The sequence below is a fragment of the Nuphar pumila genome, chromosome 1 (assembly GCF_984573655.1).
Source record: "Nuphar pumila chromosome 1, dmNupPumi1.hap1.1, whole genome shotgun sequence".
Classification (NCBI taxonomy): Eukaryota; Viridiplantae; Streptophyta; class Magnoliopsida; order Nymphaeales; family Nymphaeaceae; genus Nuphar; species Nuphar pumila.
Genome location: NC_143249.1, coordinates 35,331,983 through 35,354,001, shown reverse-complemented (window position 1 = coordinate 35,354,001; position 22,019 = coordinate 35,331,983). Strand labels below are relative to the sequence as shown.

Here is a 22,019-nt window from a genome sequence, read left to right as displayed (position 1 = left end):
CCTAACCCCAGCTTACCTTTAAAAGAAAAAAGAAAAAGAAGAGGGTATCCTCACCAACTGAAAATGTTGTACAGGTTTTATAGGTTTGACATATATAGAGTGGTTAATCACTATAATATTGTTGCCAGAAGCCACAGAGGTGATATCCCATGTGGTAAGCGGGGTCCTGTGTCAAGCTGAAGGCCTAGGATCGAATCCCTCTACATCATGGGGCTGCCGTTGTTCGGGAAAGGGTCCGCCTAGTCCTAACTTGCCTTTCAATATATATATATATACATGGACAAATCATTGGAACACCACCAGCCAAACTGGGGCCAGCTTGTTGAGGAATACATTTTTTTGTAAAGCTTTTTATTAATCTTTCAATAAACAGGTAGGGGTCCTGCCTAACCCCAGCTTGCCTATATAGAAAAAAAAAAGACGCCTTTAATTTAAAACCTTATGATACGAGTGGAACCAATCAACGAAACTTAGAACTCTCTAATGGTGTTCATAAATAGTGATCAAGCTAACACCATTATCTTTCAAACACTACCAACACAACGGATCCAGACGATGCAATTCATCCTTAGGGCCTGTTTTCCCCTTTGTGTGGTAATCGTTATCTTCCCATCTGCCCCCACTAAAAGTGATGGTACTCGCCAGCTAATTTCTCACGAGAAATGCTGCTTTTCCTGTGAAACAAACGGGCTTTTAGGGGGCGTTTGGAGGGATGTATGATCTCATTTTGACAGGAAAGACACTTTTTTGCATTTATTATGTGGGTCTCATCAGTAACTATATGTATGAGAAATGAACATATTACTTTATGATAAATCTGAACTGTTAGATGTGTTTAACGTGCTCGATTTAGTGGGAATAGACTCTTAGATCATATCTTTTGAGCCTACAAAATTTGATGCTTTCATAGCCATTGATTTTGGATTGTCAAAAATACCTGTATACAGGTCAGATTCTTGTGATCCAAAAGCCTGTTCCCACTAAATAAAACCCATAGATCACATATATGGTATTAGATGTGAGAAAAACACCAAAAACTACAATTTTGAGGAAACATAATGGGGGGCAGAACTAGAAACTGAGCAAAACCATTGCATTACTTTAGATATTTGATAAGCAAGCTGGGTTAGACAGACCCCACATACATACACATTCATGACATTGGGTTTTGAACTTGCAACTTCCCGACACAAAGTGACGTATTAACAATTCCTACCAAACAGCCTACCACCAAGTCACCAGCAAACAAACTTTGCCTAACTTACCCATTTGGAACGTTTGTTAGATCAAAGACAAAGAGTTTGTTATTAATTATATTTGTTTGAATGCATCTTTTATATATATATATATATATATTATAACCTAAAAACCCCACATCTGGCACCAAGACCCGATCGCACTGGCTCAGCCTGCCATACCAACGGTGGCTGTGTTGGCAGCGTAAAAAACTGAAGCTAAGACCTCCACCCCAGAGCCTATGTTGGGTGTTAGCTTGCACAAAGAGAAGACCCTTTTTCCCATGCATGGGAATCAAACCTTGATCGCCTGATCTAGTCGTCAAGGCCCCATCCCAGGACTATGACTCCCCTTCGGAGCAAATTTGGCCACAACAACAAGAATTTGGCCAAATATGAGATTCATATTTCAGTTGTATTTCATATATATTTGGCCACAATCAGGGGAGGGCTAAACATAAAATATGGCCAGGAAACCGTGATATTTTCAATGACAATTTATATTCATTGTGCCCCACAAGGGCTCAACTCTTTTGTTTTTTTTAATAGTCAATTTGAGGTTAGGCAGACCCTTACGTGTTCATTTAACCAGTATTTGTTGTGATTTGTAAAAAAAAAAAAAAAAATCAACCTTCTGTCAATGAGTAGGGGAGACTTGTGAATGTTACCTAAGTTGACTGGACATCACAGGTTCGAAACCAGTGGTATTTCTTGTCACAAAGTTGAAACTAGGCGCAGTCTCAGGTGGGGCAGTAAGGACCTCAAGGGTTTTACCAACCAGAGACTAGCTAACGTGCAGCTGCTGATTGGAGAGGGGGTTGGGGGTTTATCCATCTCTCTCTCTCTCTCTCTCTCTCTCTCTCTATATATATATATATATATATATATATATATATATATATATATGCACTAAAATATGAGAACTAACGTGGGAACCATTATTTTCTTGAATTTTTTGTTTGTTTTTATTGAATCTAACCTTACTAATGTGATCTATTTGCTTGGATTTATAAGAACTTTTGATGGATAAACTTAATTTTTTTAATGTTTTAAAACCAATGACTCATAATCTCATAAATATTCAAGCATTCAAAAATCATATTTTTTTACCCAAAATAAGTGATCCAATGGTTGATTCCTAGCAAATTCACCAAGCCAAGCGCACCCACATGGTTGAATTTGTAGAAAAAGCATTGAAAATGCCCATATTTTTAGTCCTTATATTATAGTTCTCATATTCTAGTTACTCTCTCTCTCTCTCTCTCTCTCTCTATATATATATATATATATATATATATATATAGTAGTGTTACAGATACTCGTTTCTAATCAGGATCCGAAATCCATTTTGATACCCGTATCGCATCCAAGTCCCTTTTACGGATAGTTTGTCCATCCAAACCTGACCCGGCCCATTTGCGATCCATCCTCCACGATTGCGGGAGTCCAAAATGCGGTTTCAGATTTTTTGATACAGCGTGACGTATTGAACAGCATTGAAAACAACCGTCCATCTCACGATGGATGGTAATCATCAACCCGCCAAGCTAGCACGTCACACTAGTGGCTATGACGTCATTTTCTCAAAAGATCAGGGGCGTTTCCGTAATCTGAACCGATGTCCGATTCGGTGGCACCCGTGCTCTCGCTGCTTTATCTTCTCACCCTTTCGCTTCTTCAGTCTCACTCAACCACAGAGCGCGTCCCCTTCCCATCGGAGTTAGCTTTTTTTGGAGGCTCTTCGATGGCGGCCATGGCGTCCTCCTCCCTTCTCTGCTCCGGCTACTTCTCCGATCTTCCCTCCGCCAAGTTCTCCCCTAGAACCTCCGCCGTCCCCAACCCCAAGGCCTTCCACGGCCTCCGGAAGGCCTTCAGCCTCCGCTCCCGCTCGATCCGCTCCCTGGCATCGACACCGAGATCTTCGAGAAGAAGTTTCTCCGTGAGCGCTGTAAGTATCAGTCTTTTTCGCGTATTCGGTCCGTCGATTCTGGGGTGCATTGTCTCTGGTAATGGAAATCTCGTGAATTTTCCGTTTTGCGAAGTTAGGGAGAGTCAATTGAGCGCTTGATTCATGTTTTGAGTGCTGATTATGGTGGAATTCGAGGTACGGAAGTTGGAAATTCGCATTTTGAGTGTGAAACTGTTGATTCTTGTCATATGGGGGTTTTAGCTGAGAAGTCGCAGAAATAGAAGTTCTTGAAAGTTTGATGTTTTGCGTGAACATATGACACTGTTTTACTGTTAAGTTTTTCAATTTGAAGCTTCGCAATTGTATTTCTCTTTTTAGTCAAGGTTTTCTTTGGGTTGGAAGCGAAAAATGAGGCCCAAAAAAAGGATTTTTTTTCTATGGAATGTGATGATTCTATGAAGAAAGAACTTTTCTTTGTAGGTGGACAGGAAGATTTCCTGGTAATAACATTGTGCATGTGTTTGTGTGTGTGCGAGAGAGCTAGCTGCCCTGCTCCTTTTAAGCTTCCGGGTGGCATCATCTTGTGCATTTCGCTATCTCCTTTTTGTGGATGGAATTTTTATGGGGTGAATTGTTTTCAGAAAACACACAAACAATTGAAACTATGGGTACTTATTTGTTTTTTTCTGCTGCATTACTTAATTTCTTGGAAGATTCAGCAATTTCGTGGCCGTTGATTGTTCGTACTTCTTGTGTCTCGAGTGTTCTTTATAGCTGCATAGTAGTTGCAGGATGTGCTTTTCAAAAGTGGATTTCTGTAGTTCCAGGATGTGATTTTCAAAAGTGGATTCCTACAGTGGAAAAAATGGGTGGCCTTTTTCCCCCACTTTTTAAAGTGAATGAACATAAACATGTGTTGGTGATCACAGGTTAACGAAGTTAGAGTAAATAGAAGCTGTCACCAAACTTGTGGTTTTTAAGTTGAATACCTATCCGTGTATGACCATTATCTCACTTGTCAAGGTGAAAATGGCCAGATGTATTAATGAAGCTTTGGGATTGACAACATGAGCTTATGATGAACCAGATAGATTAGTGTTTGTGATAATGAATGTTCAAAATCAGCATAGACAAAGAACCTTGAAGTGTAAGTACGAAGTAGGAATAATGTTTGTTGCTAATTACTACTTGAAATTGCAAAATGATTTCATAAATAAGACCTGTTTAAGGCCGTCTTGATGAGCATTTTGAAAAGTACAGTTCCTTTTTTTCCCTCATGGTGATGTTCATTTATGAAATGGAATTGGATTTGGTGATATTTATAACAGAATTCTCATGAAAACATTAATGACTGTAAGAAAATAAGTGAAACAATGGACAATGGACTATGAGGAAAATTCAACAAAAGACATAGAAGGTGATTGAAAATTTAGGACGGAAAGGAAAAGACATTCCTTGGAAATTTGGAATTGATATAAAATATTTTGCTTGTGAAGGGGACAAAAAGGTGTTTCATTTTTGTCTTTTTTTTTTCCTTTTCTTTTTCCCTCTTAAACTTGAAAATTTACAGTTTTATCTCAAGATTCCCTGTTTAAGATTCTTCATAACTGATCTACCATCACATCCAGCATGGTAATGAAAACTTTAGTCTGTGTGTATGTGTGTTGGTATTTTAATGTCTTTATGTTCATCGTTAGTTGTTGAACTTTACTTATCTGCTAACCTTGAAATTATGATAGAGCCAAGCTCCACTGGTTGGAAATAAAGCACCAGATTTTGAGGCTGAGGCAGTTTTTGATCAGGAATTTATCAAGGTACACTAATTTCTTATATTAACCAAGAAATCTGAAATATTTTCTTCTCAATGAAAAGTAATCTATGCACCATTTGTCTTTTATGCTGATGTGTTAATATTTTCATATATAGATGTTTCTCCATTCAGAGGCATCACACACAGTGCAATGCTTCCATTCCAAGTAGTTAAAATGTGTTGTTCCAAGAGCTTCATATGTCATCAAGCATGTTTGAGCAAACTGGAATTATTGCCAGTTTTCTTGCCAAAATTACTGTTGTTTAGAAAATTTCTGCTGGCCTTCCCTGAGATAAGGTTGGATCCAAAATTCTGCTTTGCATATGAAAATGCATTGTGCATCTCAATGATTGTGTTAATATTGTGTCAGATGGTGATGATGGCTAAACCATATTATCCTTCTAACATTATGTCCCTTGACCTGTATAGTCAGATGACTCAGATATCTTCATCTTTGTATTGCTAATCAGCACATTCCATCACATGCCAAACTTTTGGATCATAGTTACGGAGATATAACTGAATACACAATGATCGTACTTTGCCATGGTCATCAGGTGTCTTTTGGGGAGAAGTTGTCAGAAATAATGATCTGTATCTAGGTCATTAAGGATGTCCAAGAGCTGGTTTTTATTGTAATTTTAGATTTTTTGAGGATTTTCACTTTCCTATAGTCACATGTTTTCCAGTCGGGTACTGAACTATTATCAGCATAACTTCACTGTTTTCCATGATAACTTTTTTCTGTTTATACCTCCTCAAAGAATATTATGACTGATTAGTTCTCCAACTGTTTAAAAATTCCAACTCCGATCAAAATTTTGATATATTGTATGGGTATCAGGTCATCTTAAAGCCAACCAGAATGATCAAGAAAACTTCAGAATTTTTTGGGCCAAATTTGGGGAGTTCTTTTGTTGGAATGATGCGCAAAATGAAAGCTAAGATTAATCAAATTAATGAATTGGAATTCCATAAAGCCCCCAGTTTAATTCTTTTGGTTAGTAATTGTCTCAAATTTACCAGCTTCTTGACTATTCAGAAAACCAAAATTAATCTCCACTGCGTGTTTAAATTGGGTAAAAAAACACTATAGGTAAGGGGGACAAGAAATTATTCAATTCTGTCTAAAAGCATGAGTTTTGGTGCCTTCTTACTTTCTGATATCTGAATTTAGTTGGAGGGCAATCAGTCCATCCATTTGTGTGTTTTCATTGTCTTTGCAATTCTTATTCATTTCTTCTATAAACAAAATGCATGGATCCATGACTACATTGCATTTGTTTTCATATTGTATTTCAACTTGGTATCATAACGTAGAGCTATTTGTAATGAAATGGTGAAATTCAAAGAAACTTTCTTTTTTCAAGAAGGATACATTTCTTGATACATACAATTTTTCATTTTGAAAATCAAAACACCTATAGCATTTTTGCTTATCCGCATAACATAAGAAGGCACAAGGAATGACACGGGGGGAGAGTTTATCATTCTTGTTAGTGAAAACAAAACATTTGCATCCAAAGACCCTTAATCTAGAGTAATTAGGAGATAAGTTAACAAGTTTCTCAATTGGAGTTATATTTTTCAAAGAAGAAGATGGCATTCGATTAATGAGATAGGTAGCAGTTAGGGCTGCTTCTACCCAAAAACCTTTTGAAACTTGATTTGCTATTAATAAAGTCCTTGTGGTTTCTATAATGTGTCGATGTTTTCGATCGGCAGGCCATTTTGTTATGGTGTGTGTAAAACCTGAAAAATTTTGCGATTTTAAATAAATAAAGAATTGGCCTTATTTTTTAGTTAAAAATATGCTTCTATCTTTTAAATGTCAATTTTGGGTATTTTATACGCTTAATTATATCTTTCTGATCAATAAGGATAAAATGGTCATTTCAAGAATATATGTAGATAAAATATTGTTAAAATATTCAAATTATCCTAAAAATTAATTATTTTAAAGGGTCATAAACTAATTTAGGTGTTTTCAATGTCTTTTGAACGCAACTAGATGCATTTTAGTGATTTTTAAAGAAATTCTAATAAAAGGTATTTTGGTTATAAAATAAATCACGAAAAATATTTTAATAGAATAAATTATTATTTTTAGAAAATACTAAAAACCCTTGAACTATTTAAAATTAGACGCGTAATTACTGTGAATAAAACATAAGAAACAAATTTGAAAAAAAAAATGGGGATTTTATAAGGGACCCGAATTCTATACGGGTTGGACCCAACTGGGTCGACCCGAACATAAAATTTTAAGGATTTTTTACAATAAAATGAGCATCATGGCGTGGTTTTAAAATAGACTTTTATCAAAAAAATAACTTGTTATTCGTTCAATAGGTTTAAGATTTTTTTTTTGTTTATTTGTTTTTTTTTTTTTACTATTTCGTCTTTTGGTTGGGACCCCAAACTGGGCTTGATTCGGACTCAACCCCATTCACACAACAAAAGAACTCGTAACCCTAAGCCCCTCTTGTTTCTTTCTCTCCTCTAACCCCAGTCGACACCCCCTCACCTTTTTCTTCCCCTCTCTTCTCCTTCTTCTCTTCCCTCGTTCGGGCGCCGATCGGAAACACTTGCGCTACCGCTGTTACCCGCCGTCGGGACTCACCCCTTCTTCTTCCTGTTCGAGCACCAACCGTCGGGAGTCACGAGCCAACCACTGTCGGAATTTTCGCCGATGGTGAGGGTTTGTTGGTGAGTCCATCCCCAAATTCCTCCTTCCTCCTTTCTTCTCCCCCTACTAGGGGTTCCATTACATCCCTCTTCATTTATCCGAGTACATACTAACTCTGGGTTGTCTCCCTGAACTCGATGGGTTTGTTTACTTTAGCGTGTTTCACTATTTTTGATCTGAGATCTTTTGGTGTATTCAATGTTCGGTTTTAATTAGCGTTGTTGGTTGGGGGAATTGCCCTAATTTGAATTTGAACCCCAAGTTTTGCTTAATTTTAGCGTCTTGATTCGTGTTTTCTGTGTGGATTTCACTTGATCTCCTATTGTCTTTGGGATTTGTTGTATTGTTCGTTTGGGGTTTGGTAATTGAGTGCTATCTCTTGCTGCTCTGCTCTGCTGTTGGTCCTGCGGGAATTCAAGATCTGTTTGTGGGCGAGAAATGATATGGACTCATTGGCAAGTTGCAGGGACATGAAAGAAAAATTTGCAAACATATGAATGTATGTCCTTACAATTATTCAATGAACCATGTTTGGAGTCTCCTTCAATGACAAACGTGATGGAATATATGGTTGGCCCAAGTGTGTCTCTCATTGTTCATTTGCCGATATTTTTTTTAGTATTACTGAGTTTTCGTTCTCTACTTTTCTTTCTTCTGTTGAAGGCATATTTGTTCTTTGTAAATTGGGTGTTTTTGCCTCAGCCTTATGACCCTAACTAAGGGTTTTCATGAATATTTGTGTGATTCCTTGCATAGGGATCCATGCCCAGCAGATCAGGATCGTTTTTCACGCTTAATAGTGGGTTGAGCACTGTAGCCTTCTCTCACTGTGAGAGGCTGACTAGCTGACCCGTTCCGGTGTTTTTCGCTTGTTGTGTGTCACGCACCAAGTGTTTGGTGTTTCGCCTACGCAGCAAAGATGTTGAAATTTTTGCGGGACTTTCGGGTTTTCGAGTTTCGCTACTTTTTATCGCATCGCAAAGGTAGGATCCCTAAACTAAATTCATAGAATATAAATTCTTGTTGTTTGATATCAATCTCATCTATTCCAGTATTATGTCGAGTATGAATTATTGCGTAGCTAAGTTCATGTTCGCAATTGGAATGTACTTAGGTTAAATGAGTAGTTTAGCTGTAATAGTAGATAATGTTTAGAGGTAAAAATATTGCACTGCGTTAATTGATTTGCAGGTTAAAAAAAAAGATGTATAATACTTATTGCTAAGTATCACTTGCATAAAAAAAATGCCATGCGCAATAAATGCAAATCGAGTAAATACCCGTGGTAAGTAGGTGGTGCAAATACATCACATTATATTTATTTTATTGTATGCACTACTTTCTTACTCACACACTCACTTAGTCCTAGATATCTAGGACTGTTGTGATTGTAGTTCGGAGATCATGCTGAGCATGATTTTAATGTATGGAAATAGAAGTGATCTTATTTTTGTAGTTTGGAGATCATGATCGTCATGATTTTAGATAGTGGGATATGAAATGTGTTTATTGCATGTATATGTTTGAGCATGCAATGTATGAATTGTATGATTGCATAAATTGATGTGTTTGAATATTGAATGCTTGTGTGAATTAATTACTAAGTGAAGCATATCATATATATGAAGCATGTATCATAAGTGCACATCTTAGAATGATTGTATCATGCGTGTGAATACGAATGCGTGTTAGTGCATATCATATTTGTGTGTTAATTATGATGTGACATGTATTATGCATGAAAAATTGAATCACCTATGGCATGTCCATGCATGACAACACATGTGGGAGAATCATGTATAAAGTGTATTGATTTTGAATCATACATGAAAGCATGTTAGAAATGAATCATGCATGATATCATGCATGAGAACATGTGTAAAATAAATCATGACATGATAGGATCATGCATGAAAGTGAATATGATTATGTCATGTGTATGCACGAGGGCCGGTGAGATTGTCATGCATATGGCATGAACTATGTTAGTCATGCAAGAGGGTATGAATTGTTGATATCATGCATGAGGGCATGAGAGGGTTATCCTGTGAGATAATGATACTTGACTTTGATCTATGACTTAATAATAAAGATAACCCTGGAACATGAGTCCATTGAGGCGGCGATGAAGCCGGGCCATCTGAGATGGCTGGGTCCATACTGATCTCTTGTCCTCTCGGGAGAGGGAAGGGCAGTACAAGTCTCGTGGGGCATGTTGAGTTTTCGAGGGTTTAAGGCATCTCTTGTCTCCGTCCCACGGAGGTTAGGGGAAAGGTCTACCAATGAGTCCTACGTGGTAGTACTACAGCTCTGCAGAGTTAGGGATGCATACCCGATTTTTTTCACCGACGATTTTGGTTTGTCATAGGCCAAAACTTGGGACAACAGGTCTGTTCTCCCAACCGTTGCATTGCAGGGTTGAATCACTCGAAAAATAACCAGTTAAGTCATAGGATGGCAAATAAAATACATAGAATAATAAATACTTCTATGGTTGTTTTTTGATGTCTTCACCCTCTTTTGTACCAGATGAGTTTGAATAAACAAGAGAAACAATTAATTAGGTGTTTAGAATCACTGCTATCATATGCATAAACATATACATGTGAACATGTAGAGACTACTAAGGTTTGCATGATTATTGTATATGATTTGTTATATGTGAATGAAAAAAATATGTTTATGTTGGTCATGTGATTTGACCCGTTGATAAAAGCCACAGGCTTGGTTATTGCACGTGAGGTGCTTGTGTGTGTGAGACACATGGAAAAGGTCGAATCCGAGCTTGTTCTATTTATATATCTGAATGCAAAGTGCATAAATTTTCGGAGGAATGACATTTGAATTTATAATTTAGATAATCCATGTCTTAGTCATGAGTTGGACATGAGCATGCTTCTTTTGAGGATAAAGAAAGTGAATGTTTACGTTTTCATGAACTGTTGCATTTTACTCCACTTCGCACCATATTATGAATTGTGAATTCTCATTCATTTATGCGAACACTTGTCATGGATATGAATGATTGTAATGTTGAATGACATGAATGAAAAATAAATTTGAATTTGAGTTTCATGCTTACAATTTACACAATTATGAATGCTATGCAATGGATGATGATAATTGTGGTTGAATGTTAAGTACATGTGTTTTTATGGATTCCTTTGACTCTCATTTTAAAAGGATGGGAATCACACTGTGATGTACCATTACAACTTGATTTGTATTCTTCGGGCAAATGGTTGATGCCCTATAATATTACAGATAACCTAGCGGAGGATTGAAGCAAAGCGTGGGTTGTTGCGTGGCTTAAGACACTTATCTTACATATTACGATTTCTAGAGGACCCAGATAATTTTAAGGGTTATAAACTTATAACGATTTAACTTTTTGTCTGAATCTATACTTTTTAAGAATTGTAATATTTTGGAATGAGAAGATTTTTGAATTATGTTCTTTTATTTCTGCAATGGTTATCCTCATGGCTTGGAAACTTTAAATTTTTACGTAACTCCTCAATTGTCTTAAACCTTAAATAAATTTCGTCTTCTGCATTTTTCCATATGTGAGAATCCTTAAAGTAATAACCTCAATCGAGTTGTGTTTATGAATGATTCTGTACTGGATCTGATACTAAAAGGCTAATATACACTCGTTTGCGCTCATGTGGGCCGTCTAGTATTTGGAATGGTTGGAATGTAGCAATAGACGAACTTGATGGCATATTACTTTCGTGAATCATGTGAATTTTTATAATAAATAAAAAGTTTTGATTTTTTTTCAAATTTTTTATTTTGGAAAAGTTTTAAAAAGGTTGGATTTTTTAGGGACATTATAGTGTGTGTGGACAAGATCTTTGATGTGTGATGCCATGTAAATTAAGATAATCTTTAAATTCTTTGGACATAAATTTTCTCCCTGAATCAGTGTGAAAAATGAAAATATTATTTTAAAATTTATTTTTAACCATTTTGTGAAATGTTTGAAAGTGTAAAAAAACTTCAAATTTATGCTTAAGTAGTAAATTCAAGTATGCCTAGAAAAGTCATCGGCAAAAATTACATAATATGCATATCCACCTTTAGATATGACCGGTGCAGGACCCCAAACATTCGAATGTATTAACTCAAGTGGTCTAGAAGAAACAAATGTTTTATTATGAAATGATAACCTTTTCATTTTGTCAAGAATACAATCTTTACTAGTAAAACTTTCATAATTACAAAATTTTCCTAAACTTGGAAAATGTTGGATTTTAAACATATGAGGATGACAAGTCTTTTGTGTCATAGATCCAATTCTAGTTTTTGAATATTATAACAGAAAGCATTCTTGGGCAATTTCAAAAAATTCATATAATAGAGTCCTCATTCTCCATGGTTTTACCCAATCAGCTTCCCTAACTGGCGATCTTATACTCAACAACCATGAGAAAATGAGATATTACATCCGTAATCAGTTTTTTGAGAAAGATTTAGTTTAGGAATATATCTAACTTTTGAAATAATTTTTTTTTTGAATTTTTGAAGATTTTCAAAAAAAAATATTCTTTTAATCTCAAGAGATGTTTCATCGACTGTAAGAACTTTTGACACACTTGAGTTATTGTTAAAACATTCAGAAAAACTATTGATATTTGGGGTCATATGAAAAGAAGCACCAGAGTTAAGAAGCCAAGAAAAGTTACTTGGATCGGAGAAGAATGAAACAACTGCTCCGGTTGAGGCTTTAATTGAGGAGAATGCTTCCTTTAAAAGAAGTTTAAGGATCTCTATTAATTGAGCCATAGATATAGGTACATCTTGATTAATTTGATCTTTTGGTTTTGAACCAATAGATGCAATTTTCTTTTCTTCTCTTCTCTTTAACTTAAGGCATTGAGGCCTATAGTGCCCCGGTTTATGACAATGGTGGCAAATGATTTTTTTCTTGTCAAAATCACCATTTTGTCTAACAAAATGAGGCAACTTATAAGTATGTACATAATTTTTCGGTTTAGATAAGGCTAGATAAGTATGTACATAATTCTTCATGCTTTGGAGTATTCTTTTTTAGTCTATTTTTCTCCATAGTTAGTTCCTCCATAGTTAGTTCTTCTATAATATTAATGATAGAAGAAATCTTTCCTCGATGTAAGAGAGCCGATTTGGTTATTTCAAATCCTGACCTTAAACCATTTACAAATTGATAAAAGTGTTTCATATCGAGTTGCTTTTGGTGAAGCTTGATGTTTTCTGAATAATGTAATTTTGGCTCAAGAAGAGCCAAGTTTTCTCAAAACTCGGATAACTCATTGTAATATTTCCTAATACTTTTGTCTTTTTGAGTCATAGTCTGTACTCTATCTTGCAAATTGAATACATATGCAATATCTTTAAGAGAATACATATTTCTAAGGTATTCTCATGCTTTATCGGCATGCTCAAATTTGTCTAGATTAGATCATTTATTGATGTCAACACTATTAATTAGCCACGATATAATTTTGGCGTTCTCTATCCTTCACTCTTTTCATTTTTTCTCATAGGTCACCAAGGCCTTATTCTTTTATCCTTCCGTGAAAGGTACTTTTTCTTCATTCTCATCTATCTTTTACAAGGGTGAGAAAAAGAAAGAAAGATAGATTGGAGAGAAAAAGAAAAGAGAGACAAGAGAGGGAGGGAGAGAGCACAATCACAAATTTGCGTAGCCAATCTATCCTTCAAACACCTTCCTTCTTCAATGAAAGCGACACAAAAGTCACTTGAATCACGAACAAGAGGATACATCGCCTTTTGCTAAGGAGGCACGGAAACTGAGGTGAAGGTTCTCTAAGATCTAGAAGCTTCCAAGCTTTGATACCATGTAATGAAATGATAATCTTCCACAAAAACACAAAAGCTCACAATGGATGTTTATTAGAGACACTAAGCATAAACAAAAGGGTATAAATGGAAGAATGCAATATAAAAATAATACACTTTATTTTTCATGAGAAATGCTCAAGAAGCATTAAATTACAAAGGAGGGGATCACCCCTATTTATACAAGAAAAGAAAGTAGAAAGAAGAGCTCTTCTTAAGAGTCGTTGGACTAACTATAAACTAGTCAAGATCAAATGTGATCTTGACTAAATTAAGTCTCTAGTTCAAATTGAACTAGATGAAAAATAAAAATAAAGAAAGAAAAGAAAAAAGAATAAAAATAAATAATTATTATATTATATTTTTATATTTTTAACACTATTGTTTCTTTATCTTAGGTGAAACCTGATTAATTACTTGTTACTATTTTCAGGTCAAGCTTTCTGATTATATTGGGAAGAAATATGTCATTCTTTTCTTCTACCCATTGGATTTTACTTTTGTTTGTCCCACAGGTGAATTAAAACAGCCTAATTTCTAGTTATCATGCTTTTGGTATGATTTTTGTTTTGGCAAAATGTTAGTTCAGTTTAACCACACTGAATCACTGGCTTTCCATTTTCAGAGATAACTGCCTTCAGTGATAGATACTCTGAATTTGAGAAGTTGAACACAGAGATACTGGGAGTTTCAATTGACAGTGTGGTAAGTTCTTAATCTTTCATCTTCAGCATGTGCCATGATGTTGTTACCCTGTTGATCTGAAGTTTTCTTTATATTTTCTAAACAGCTACAGATATGTAAAGTTTTGAACAAATGCAAAATCAAATGCTAAGATTTCTCTTCTTCCCCCTTCCCCCTTCCCCTTTCTAGATCTCTTCGCTTATTATTACGTGTGTGTGCATGCACACATTGTTCTTCTCCTTCTGACCTGAATTTTCTGATTGTGTGCAACACTTTTTACCTTCAATGTTAGGCACATTCTCTTTAGAGTGTTCTGATAGGATCTGGAACCTGATCCTGTTTAAATTTATTTCGATGTAGTTTTCCCACCTTGCATGGGTTCAGACTGACAGAAAGTCAGGCGGGCTTGGTGATTTGAAGTATCCTCTGATTTCTGATGTGACAAAATCAGTTGCAGAGTCCTATGGTGTTTTGATTCCACAGCAGGTACAAATCTTGCTCATTTGCTCCAACCTTTGTCTCATTCACTCTCTAGCATGGTTTACACAGATCACTGAACAACTTGTTTTTTGTTTCTGCCAGGGTATTGCCTTGAGAGGGCTCTTTATCATTGACAAGGAAGGAGTTATCCAACATTCCACAATAAACAATCTTGCAATTGGTCGAAGTGTTGATGAGACATTGAGGACACTTCAGGTCAGGATCATGGCTAGGAAGTAGCTGTTTTGTGCTCGTTAGTATTTTTTAATACAATCGAAAGGAACTCATCTCTACTGTTTCTTTCAACAGGCATTGCAGTATGTCCAAGATAATCCTGATGAGGTTTGCCCAGCTGGATGGAAGCCTGGGGATAAGTCTATGAAGCCAGATCCTAAACTCAGTAAAGAATACTTTGCAGCAATATGAGCATAATTAGTAACTTGTTCCATTTTGAAGTTGCTCCAGAAGTTTTGTTTCATGTCCATTTTTAATGTGGTGAGTGCAGAGGGATTATAAGTAGTCTCTCGTAGGCTGTTAACTGGAACAAGATTAAAATATCTGTTTGCATTTCTATCTACTTAAGATCTACTTCATTTTTCTAATGGGTTTCCCTGGTTTTTCAGCACATTTTTATTGGTGTTTTTAGCCCAATGGTGTATCAAAGATGGGTGAAGCACGAACCAAAATAAATTTTCATGTGGTGAATGGTGGTGCCCACAAGTGACATCTTTTTTTTTTTTTAAGATAATTAGGAGAAACCACCCTTTGTCTTTAACATTTCCTTTCATTATTTTAACCATGCACCACTCTATTTGCCAAAAGTTAAATCAAGTAATCTCAAAACAACGAGACCACCTCCTCTCATCAAAACATATCAACCCATTAAAATTCTCTATATCCCCAAATTTAAGATTGAAGAAGCCTGTTTAGTCACAATATTCAATTTTAAGTCATGTTCATGTGTTCAATATGCTTATTATTTTAAAAATTAGTAATTTGAAAAGAAGTATGTACTTTTACCAGGTATGGCAAGTTTTAAAGTATTCATATCTAGTTTTATTGATATTTAAGATATATTTGTTTACAAAACTAATCTTAGATTCTATAATATGGGGTGGGAGAATTTGCAATATCTAACTTTATTTTTAAGCAAACCATTTGTAAGGGCAATAAGATTATAAATATATTTGGTTCAAAAAGGTCTGTTCCATATTTAATTGGATTTGCATCTTATCATGCATGACAAGCATGTGATCCCTTTGGCGAAAAGACATCATTTGTATCTCCCATAGTTTTATGGTAACAATTTGAATCTCAATTGAGATCCACAGCTTGGAAAAAGGACCCATTCAAAGTTTGCCCTATAAGTGGTGCCCATTAGGGCTCCACTAGTAAAGCCCACCCTGTGAATGTCACCAATTTGAAGGGATATCATCAGTTTGTCACGGTTGCTGTCCTTGTCCTGAAGTTGAATCTGCGTGTACTTTTTGGTAGGCAAAAGGTATTTGGGGTTTTATACCAATGAGCTAGTCAATAAAAAAAAAAAACGAAAAAACAAGGTTGATCAACTTAATTATATTAGGATCCAATAGAATAGCCATTAACTGAAGAATGACCCTCTCTACCCAATATGATAACCAAATCCAACTCGTCTATATTCAATCACATTCAAATCCAACTATCTTAGATCGGATCATTATCCAAATCGGTTATGATAGTAGCATAGACCCCACCCATAGGCATTCTTCCCATGAGACGGGCATATGATAATGTAATACCTTTATAAGTACACTTTCAAACTTTCTTGGTATTTTTTGTTTTGTTTAGTGTTTGAGCGAGTGGCCGCAATGCTCGTGCATGCAACTCGTTTACTTTTTTTCATTCTTATTTTTTTACCAGAAAATTAAAAAAATTCAAAGCCAATTAAGGGTAATTTATAAAAGGCCACTGATATTTTCGCTTATGTTCATGTACATGCTTGGTCTTAAAATCATTTTCTTTATTTAGTCAAGTAAAATGACTTGATTTGTTTAGATTTTACCTTTAACTTTAGTGGGTTAGGCAACATAGATTGAACCAATGAGCTCTGAGGCACACATAAATGCGTTGTCTTTTAAGCAATAGTTGTCCCATATAAGAATAAGTTCTTGGTGCAATAGGTACTCGTACAACTACGCTTTCAGGATACAACTGAGCTTTCGCCTACTCGCAAAAAGTCAATCCACACCCTGCACTGGGTGAGACCGATAACCTTGACACGAACTACCTTCAACAACCACTTGATTAGGATAGAAAAATCTAGGTTCGAATTAGATATGTATCTTGAGTTTGGATATAGGTATAGATCCAAACTACAAAGTAATAGATCAAAATAGCAACCGAGTTTGGACAATAGCTGAATCCAGATCTAGATAGTAACTAAATCTAGATCCAAACAACAACTAGATCTAGATTTGAATACCAATTGAATATGGATCTGGATTCAAACATCAACTTGATTTGGATTCGAATAACAATTGGATCTAGATCGAGATCCTGAATCTGAATCTGAACTGGATTCGAATCTAAACTAGATTTGAAACCAAAAAATAATTGGACATGAATCTGAACAAGATCCAGATCTGAATTGGATATGGATTTAAAATGGATCTAGATCCTGAATCTAAACAAGATCTAAATATGAATTGGATCTAGATTTCAAACTGAATATAGATCTAGATTTGAACTAGATCTAGATCCTATATTTGAACTGAATTTAAATTGGATCTGGATCCACACAACAACTAGATCATGATTTGAATTGGATCTGAATCCGAACTAGATTTGAATCAGAATAACTAAATCTGAATCTGAACAAGAACAAGATTTGGATCTTGGATAAGAATCCGAATTATAAGTAGATCTAGATCTGAACTAGAATATCAAAAATCACAAAAAAAGGAAAGAGAGCAGAGCTCGTGGGAGAAGAAGAGACAGCAGAGTTTATAGAGAGCAGAATGGGATGAGAAGAATGAAAGAGGGTTGGGGTATACACAGGCCCCAGCCCAAGGCCACCCATAAAGGCCATAAAGGGCCTTTAAGAGGCGCAAACAACCAACAATTATGGGCCATGGCTGGCCATAAAGGCCTAAATTGTTACGTAAAGATGAACACAAAAAATGGTCGAAATTAACCTTTGAAGGTCCGTGAGCAACTTCAAGTGAGTTAAAAGGTCAACGATTAACAAGTCAAGGATAAGGGGCGACTACTAGACCGTTTTGGACCATAAATACCTATGCAAAAATGTTAGGGCAAAGTCCAAACAGATCTGGGTCTGTCAAAGTCAGTTAATGGGCTGGTCAATGTCGGTTTTAGGCTTAGAGATTAGATCTGTCCTAAGTAATAGAAAGATAATTTAAAGTTTAAATCAAAGCCCAAAGCCCAAAGCCCAAGACCCAAGGTCCAAGGTCTAAAATTCAAGATCAAAATCAAAAGTCAAAGGTCAAGGTTAAGATCAAGAACCAAGAATAATTGATGCACAAGTCCAAGATCTAATGTCTTTAAAAGCTTTGCCCTTTAAGGCACCACCCATCTATATATGCACAAGAGTTTTTCTAAAAATCTTCAATATGGGTCTAAACTTTTGTAGAGAACCCATTACCCCTAAACTTAGAAAAACTAAAAATAAGAAAAAAAAAAACTTAGGGATAATTTTGAGCCAAATTCCAACAACCCCCCACGTGAATCAAAACTATAAAAGATTACTCAAAGACTATTTGTGAAGATTCAGTGCATAAGTGAATGTATTTTTGGGATTTGAACCCCCATGTTAGTGTTACTTAGTCTTAGTTAGTTTGGGACCTAAATAACATTAGCTTTAAATTGAGAATCATAATTGACCTTACAAATACAACAATACACTCTTTTACTTCAGGTGGTCATAGTGTGTCCATCAACATATAGAAGCCATACATTAAGGGCCATGTGTTATATCAAAGTTTTATGAGTGATATGGAGGCAAAGTTCAAGTCACATAAAAGGTGACCTCACATTCACACTCACATAGGTAAGTCTACAAAGGGTATAAACATATTTGAAATACCCCAGCTATAAGGCTCATAGATCTTATTAAGAGTTTAATTCAAACTCAACCCCCTTACACGAGTTTCGAGCACTTGACATCATAAGTAAAAAATTATTTAGTACTCAATTTAATCACTGAAAAACTTATTCTTTCCATTGAACCACTCAACATGGTTTGACCCTTATCATGCGGTTGGGTTTCTATTAACGATGATTGTTTTTGTATACTTTAACCCCGTTCTCCTCAATGTCTTAAATATGATATATCAAGAAAGTTTCTTTATCAATGAATCTATTAAGTTGAGATTACTCCTTGCTTGATTAAACTATTCACATAATTGTGCTTTAGACTAATATGTCTAGATTTTTTATCATAAATATTACTTTCCGCTATGTATATAGTTGGTTGACTATCACAAGGCATAGCTATTGGGGGTACTGAATTATCTTCTAATGGTATCTTCATTAAGAGATTCTTTGATCACTCAGCTTCTGTACTTGCTTATGCTAGTGATATCATCTTTGCTTTCATTGTAGAATGTGCTATCACTATTTGCTTCTTGGATCTTTAAGCAATTGTTCCAGATCTAAAGGTAAATATCCAACCACTTGTGGATAATGACTCATTGGAATTAGAATTTTAGCTTGCACCATTATACCCTTCAAGTACCATAGGTTTTTTTCATAGAATATTCCATATTCTAGAATTTCTCCCAAGTATTTCATGACTCGATATATTGCATCTCAATGATCTTGTCCTGGATTACTTGTATATCGGCTCAACTTGCTCATATTGAAAGTAATGTTTGGTCTAGTTTCATTTATAGCATACAGGAGATTGTCAATAATACTTGCATACTCCAAATGAAATGTTTTTTTCCATATTAATCAATAATTTAACACTAGGATCAATCGAAGTAGCAACAAGCTTACAATCATAATAATTATTTTTTCAATATAAGGAGATTGATTTAATGCATAACCATTATCGTGTTTAATCAACTTAATACCAAGTTTAACATCAGCTAAGCCCATATCTTTCATGTCAAATTTAGATGAAAGAATTCTTTTAGTATTATTTATGCATTCTACATTATTATTTATGATTAACATATCATCCACATCGAACAAATAATTATAACATGGCTATTTTATACTTTTCTATATATGCATTTATCAAAGTCATGAATTCTAAAACTATATGAAATGATAACTTTGTGAATTTCTCATGTCATTGTTTAGGTAATTTATTTTGAATCATACAATAACCTTAACAGTTTGCAAACTTTCTTTTTTTTACCAATAGTTTGTTTATGTATTCAATGAATTTCATAAAAATTTAATGAACTCATTTAAAATATTTTCACCACTTATATCAGATCTAAAAGACTTTAATTTGCAATTATAAAAGCTTTCTACCTCAACTTTAAAAATCTTAAATTTTTTCAAATGATTTCTTTTTTATTTTCATAAGCATATTTTATGAAATCATCAATAATAATTATCACCCCCATAAGTTTGAGTAATTTTCAAATCACATACATCACCGCGTATTAAATCTAATAATTTAGACATCACATTTTCTAGCATGTCCATATTTTTATTTAGGAATAATTTCTAGGTTACCCATGCTTCTCAAAAGATTTATAATTAATATGTTCTAATGTAGCATGCTACAAGTCACATGAGTTAAGCATATAAATTAAAGGTGAATCAACTTTCTACTCAAAGTTTATTTGAACAAGTCATTTGTAGAGTAGCCTTTGCCTACAAACTTGTAGTTCTTCGACGATGTAATATTATTGGATTCTAACACAACTTTGAAACTATAAGTTATAAGCAAATAGGAAGATACAAGATTTTTCATGATAGTAGATATGTGATACACATTTTGAAGGGTTAAGCATTTCTCGAATATGAAGTGAAAATTTACACTTTTTTTTTATGAACATTAGATTCATGTTTATCACCCATATAGATTATATGGTCTTCCCCTACGATTTTGTATGTTTTAAACATACTTTTATCATTGCATGAGTGAATTGTTGATCCAGAATCTACGTACTACCATTTATCTGAATTAATTATAAATATCTCACTAGCCACAACCACTCGGTCATCATCGAGTTTATTAGCTTTATTGCCTTAAAATTTGTTACTGTGTCAGCATTCTCTAGCATAGTGACCTGGTTTTTCATAAATATAGCAAGAAACATTATTTTTATTCTTAGCAATAAACTTGAATTTTTTGTTCTTGTTCTTAAGTTCGAGTTTGAACTTTAGTTTCTATTCTACCATATTTACCTTATCACAGACTTCTTTTACTACATCTTTCTTATCTTGAGATTGAGTTTTCCCTTTGATTCTAAGATGTTGAAGAAGTTGTACTAAGGTAAACTCTTCGTATGTTTGAATTTACTTTGAAAATCTTTCTAAGATGGGAGCAATCTATCAATGATTGCAGCCACTTAGAATGATTCATCAATGTTATACTTTCATATTTGATCTGATTAGCCAAGATCTACATCTCGTGGACTTGAAGTAGCAATAACTTATCATCTAAGAATTTGAAATTCATACACTTATTAACAAAAAAATATACAATTTTCTACATCTGTTTTTTACTTGCTTTCAAGGGCTTCCCACAACTTCTTTGCAGTGTTGACTTTCGAGTAAAGGTCAAACAGGGTGTTAGAGAGCGCATTCACTATGTGTCCATGACACACGAATTCATCACGATTCAACTTTTATATCTTGTAATTTTCAGTAATGGTTTCATCCTCCCATTCTTCAAGGCAGTCTTCCGTGAGCACGTACACCACCATTGTAATCGTGAGAAAGATGAGCACCTTGTGTTGCCATCGAACTAAGACAACTTGGACAACTCCTAGTTTTTAACCTTCACAGTCACTATATAAATAACTATCGCTTGAAAATTGTTGAAAACTTTACCTTAACTTTAGTGGGTCAAGCAACTGAGGTTGAACCAGTGAGTTCGGACGCACGAGTAAACTCGTTGTCTTTCAAGCGATAGTTGCTCTGGTTAGAATTAAGTCCGTAGTGCAATGACTACTCATGCAACTATGTTTCTAGGATATAATCGAGTTTTTGCTTACTCACAAAAAGTCTGTCCATTCTCTGCACTAGGTGAGATTGATAACCTTGACACAAACCACCTTGAGCAACCACTTGATTAAAATAGAAAGATCTAGGTTCAAATCAGGTATGGATCTTGAGTTTGAATATAGGTATAGATTCAAACTATAAAGTAATGAATCAAAATAGCAACTAGGTTTGGATAACAAC

At 35.0% G+C, this 22,019-nt stretch overlaps 1 protein-coding gene across 1 annotated transcript; it reads left to right on the top strand.

The window, feature by feature from the left end:
- The first annotated feature begins 2,920 nt into the window (after positions 1–2,920).
- On the top strand, positions 2,921–15,253 carry LOC149848669 (2-Cys peroxiredoxin BAS1, chloroplastic-like). Its single transcript, XM_089996839.1, has 7 exons — positions 2,921–3,183; positions 4,884–4,958; positions 13,921–14,002; positions 14,113–14,192; positions 14,532–14,657; positions 14,754–14,867; positions 14,961–15,253. Exons 1-7 carry the CDS (start codon positions 2,980–2,982, stop codon positions 15,075–15,077), a joined length of 798 nt encoding a protein of 265 aa, XP_089852965.1. The 5' UTR covers positions 2,921–2,979; the 3' UTR covers positions 15,078–15,253.
- Positions 15,254–22,019: the final 6,766 nt, after the last annotated feature.

Coding starts and splice junctions, on each gene's coding strand:
- LOC149848669 (XM_089996839.1), top strand. CDS start 2,980: ATGGCGGCCATGGCGTCCTCCTCCCTTCTCTGCTCCGGCTACTTCTCC. Junction 14,193..14,531: donor GAGTTTCAATTGACAGTGTG/GTAAGTTCTTAA, acceptor ATTTCGATGTAG/TTTTCCCACCTTGCATGGGT. Junction 14,868..14,960: donor AGACATTGAGGACACTTCAG/GTCAGGATCATG, acceptor TTCTTTCAACAG/GCATTGCAGTATGTCCAAGA.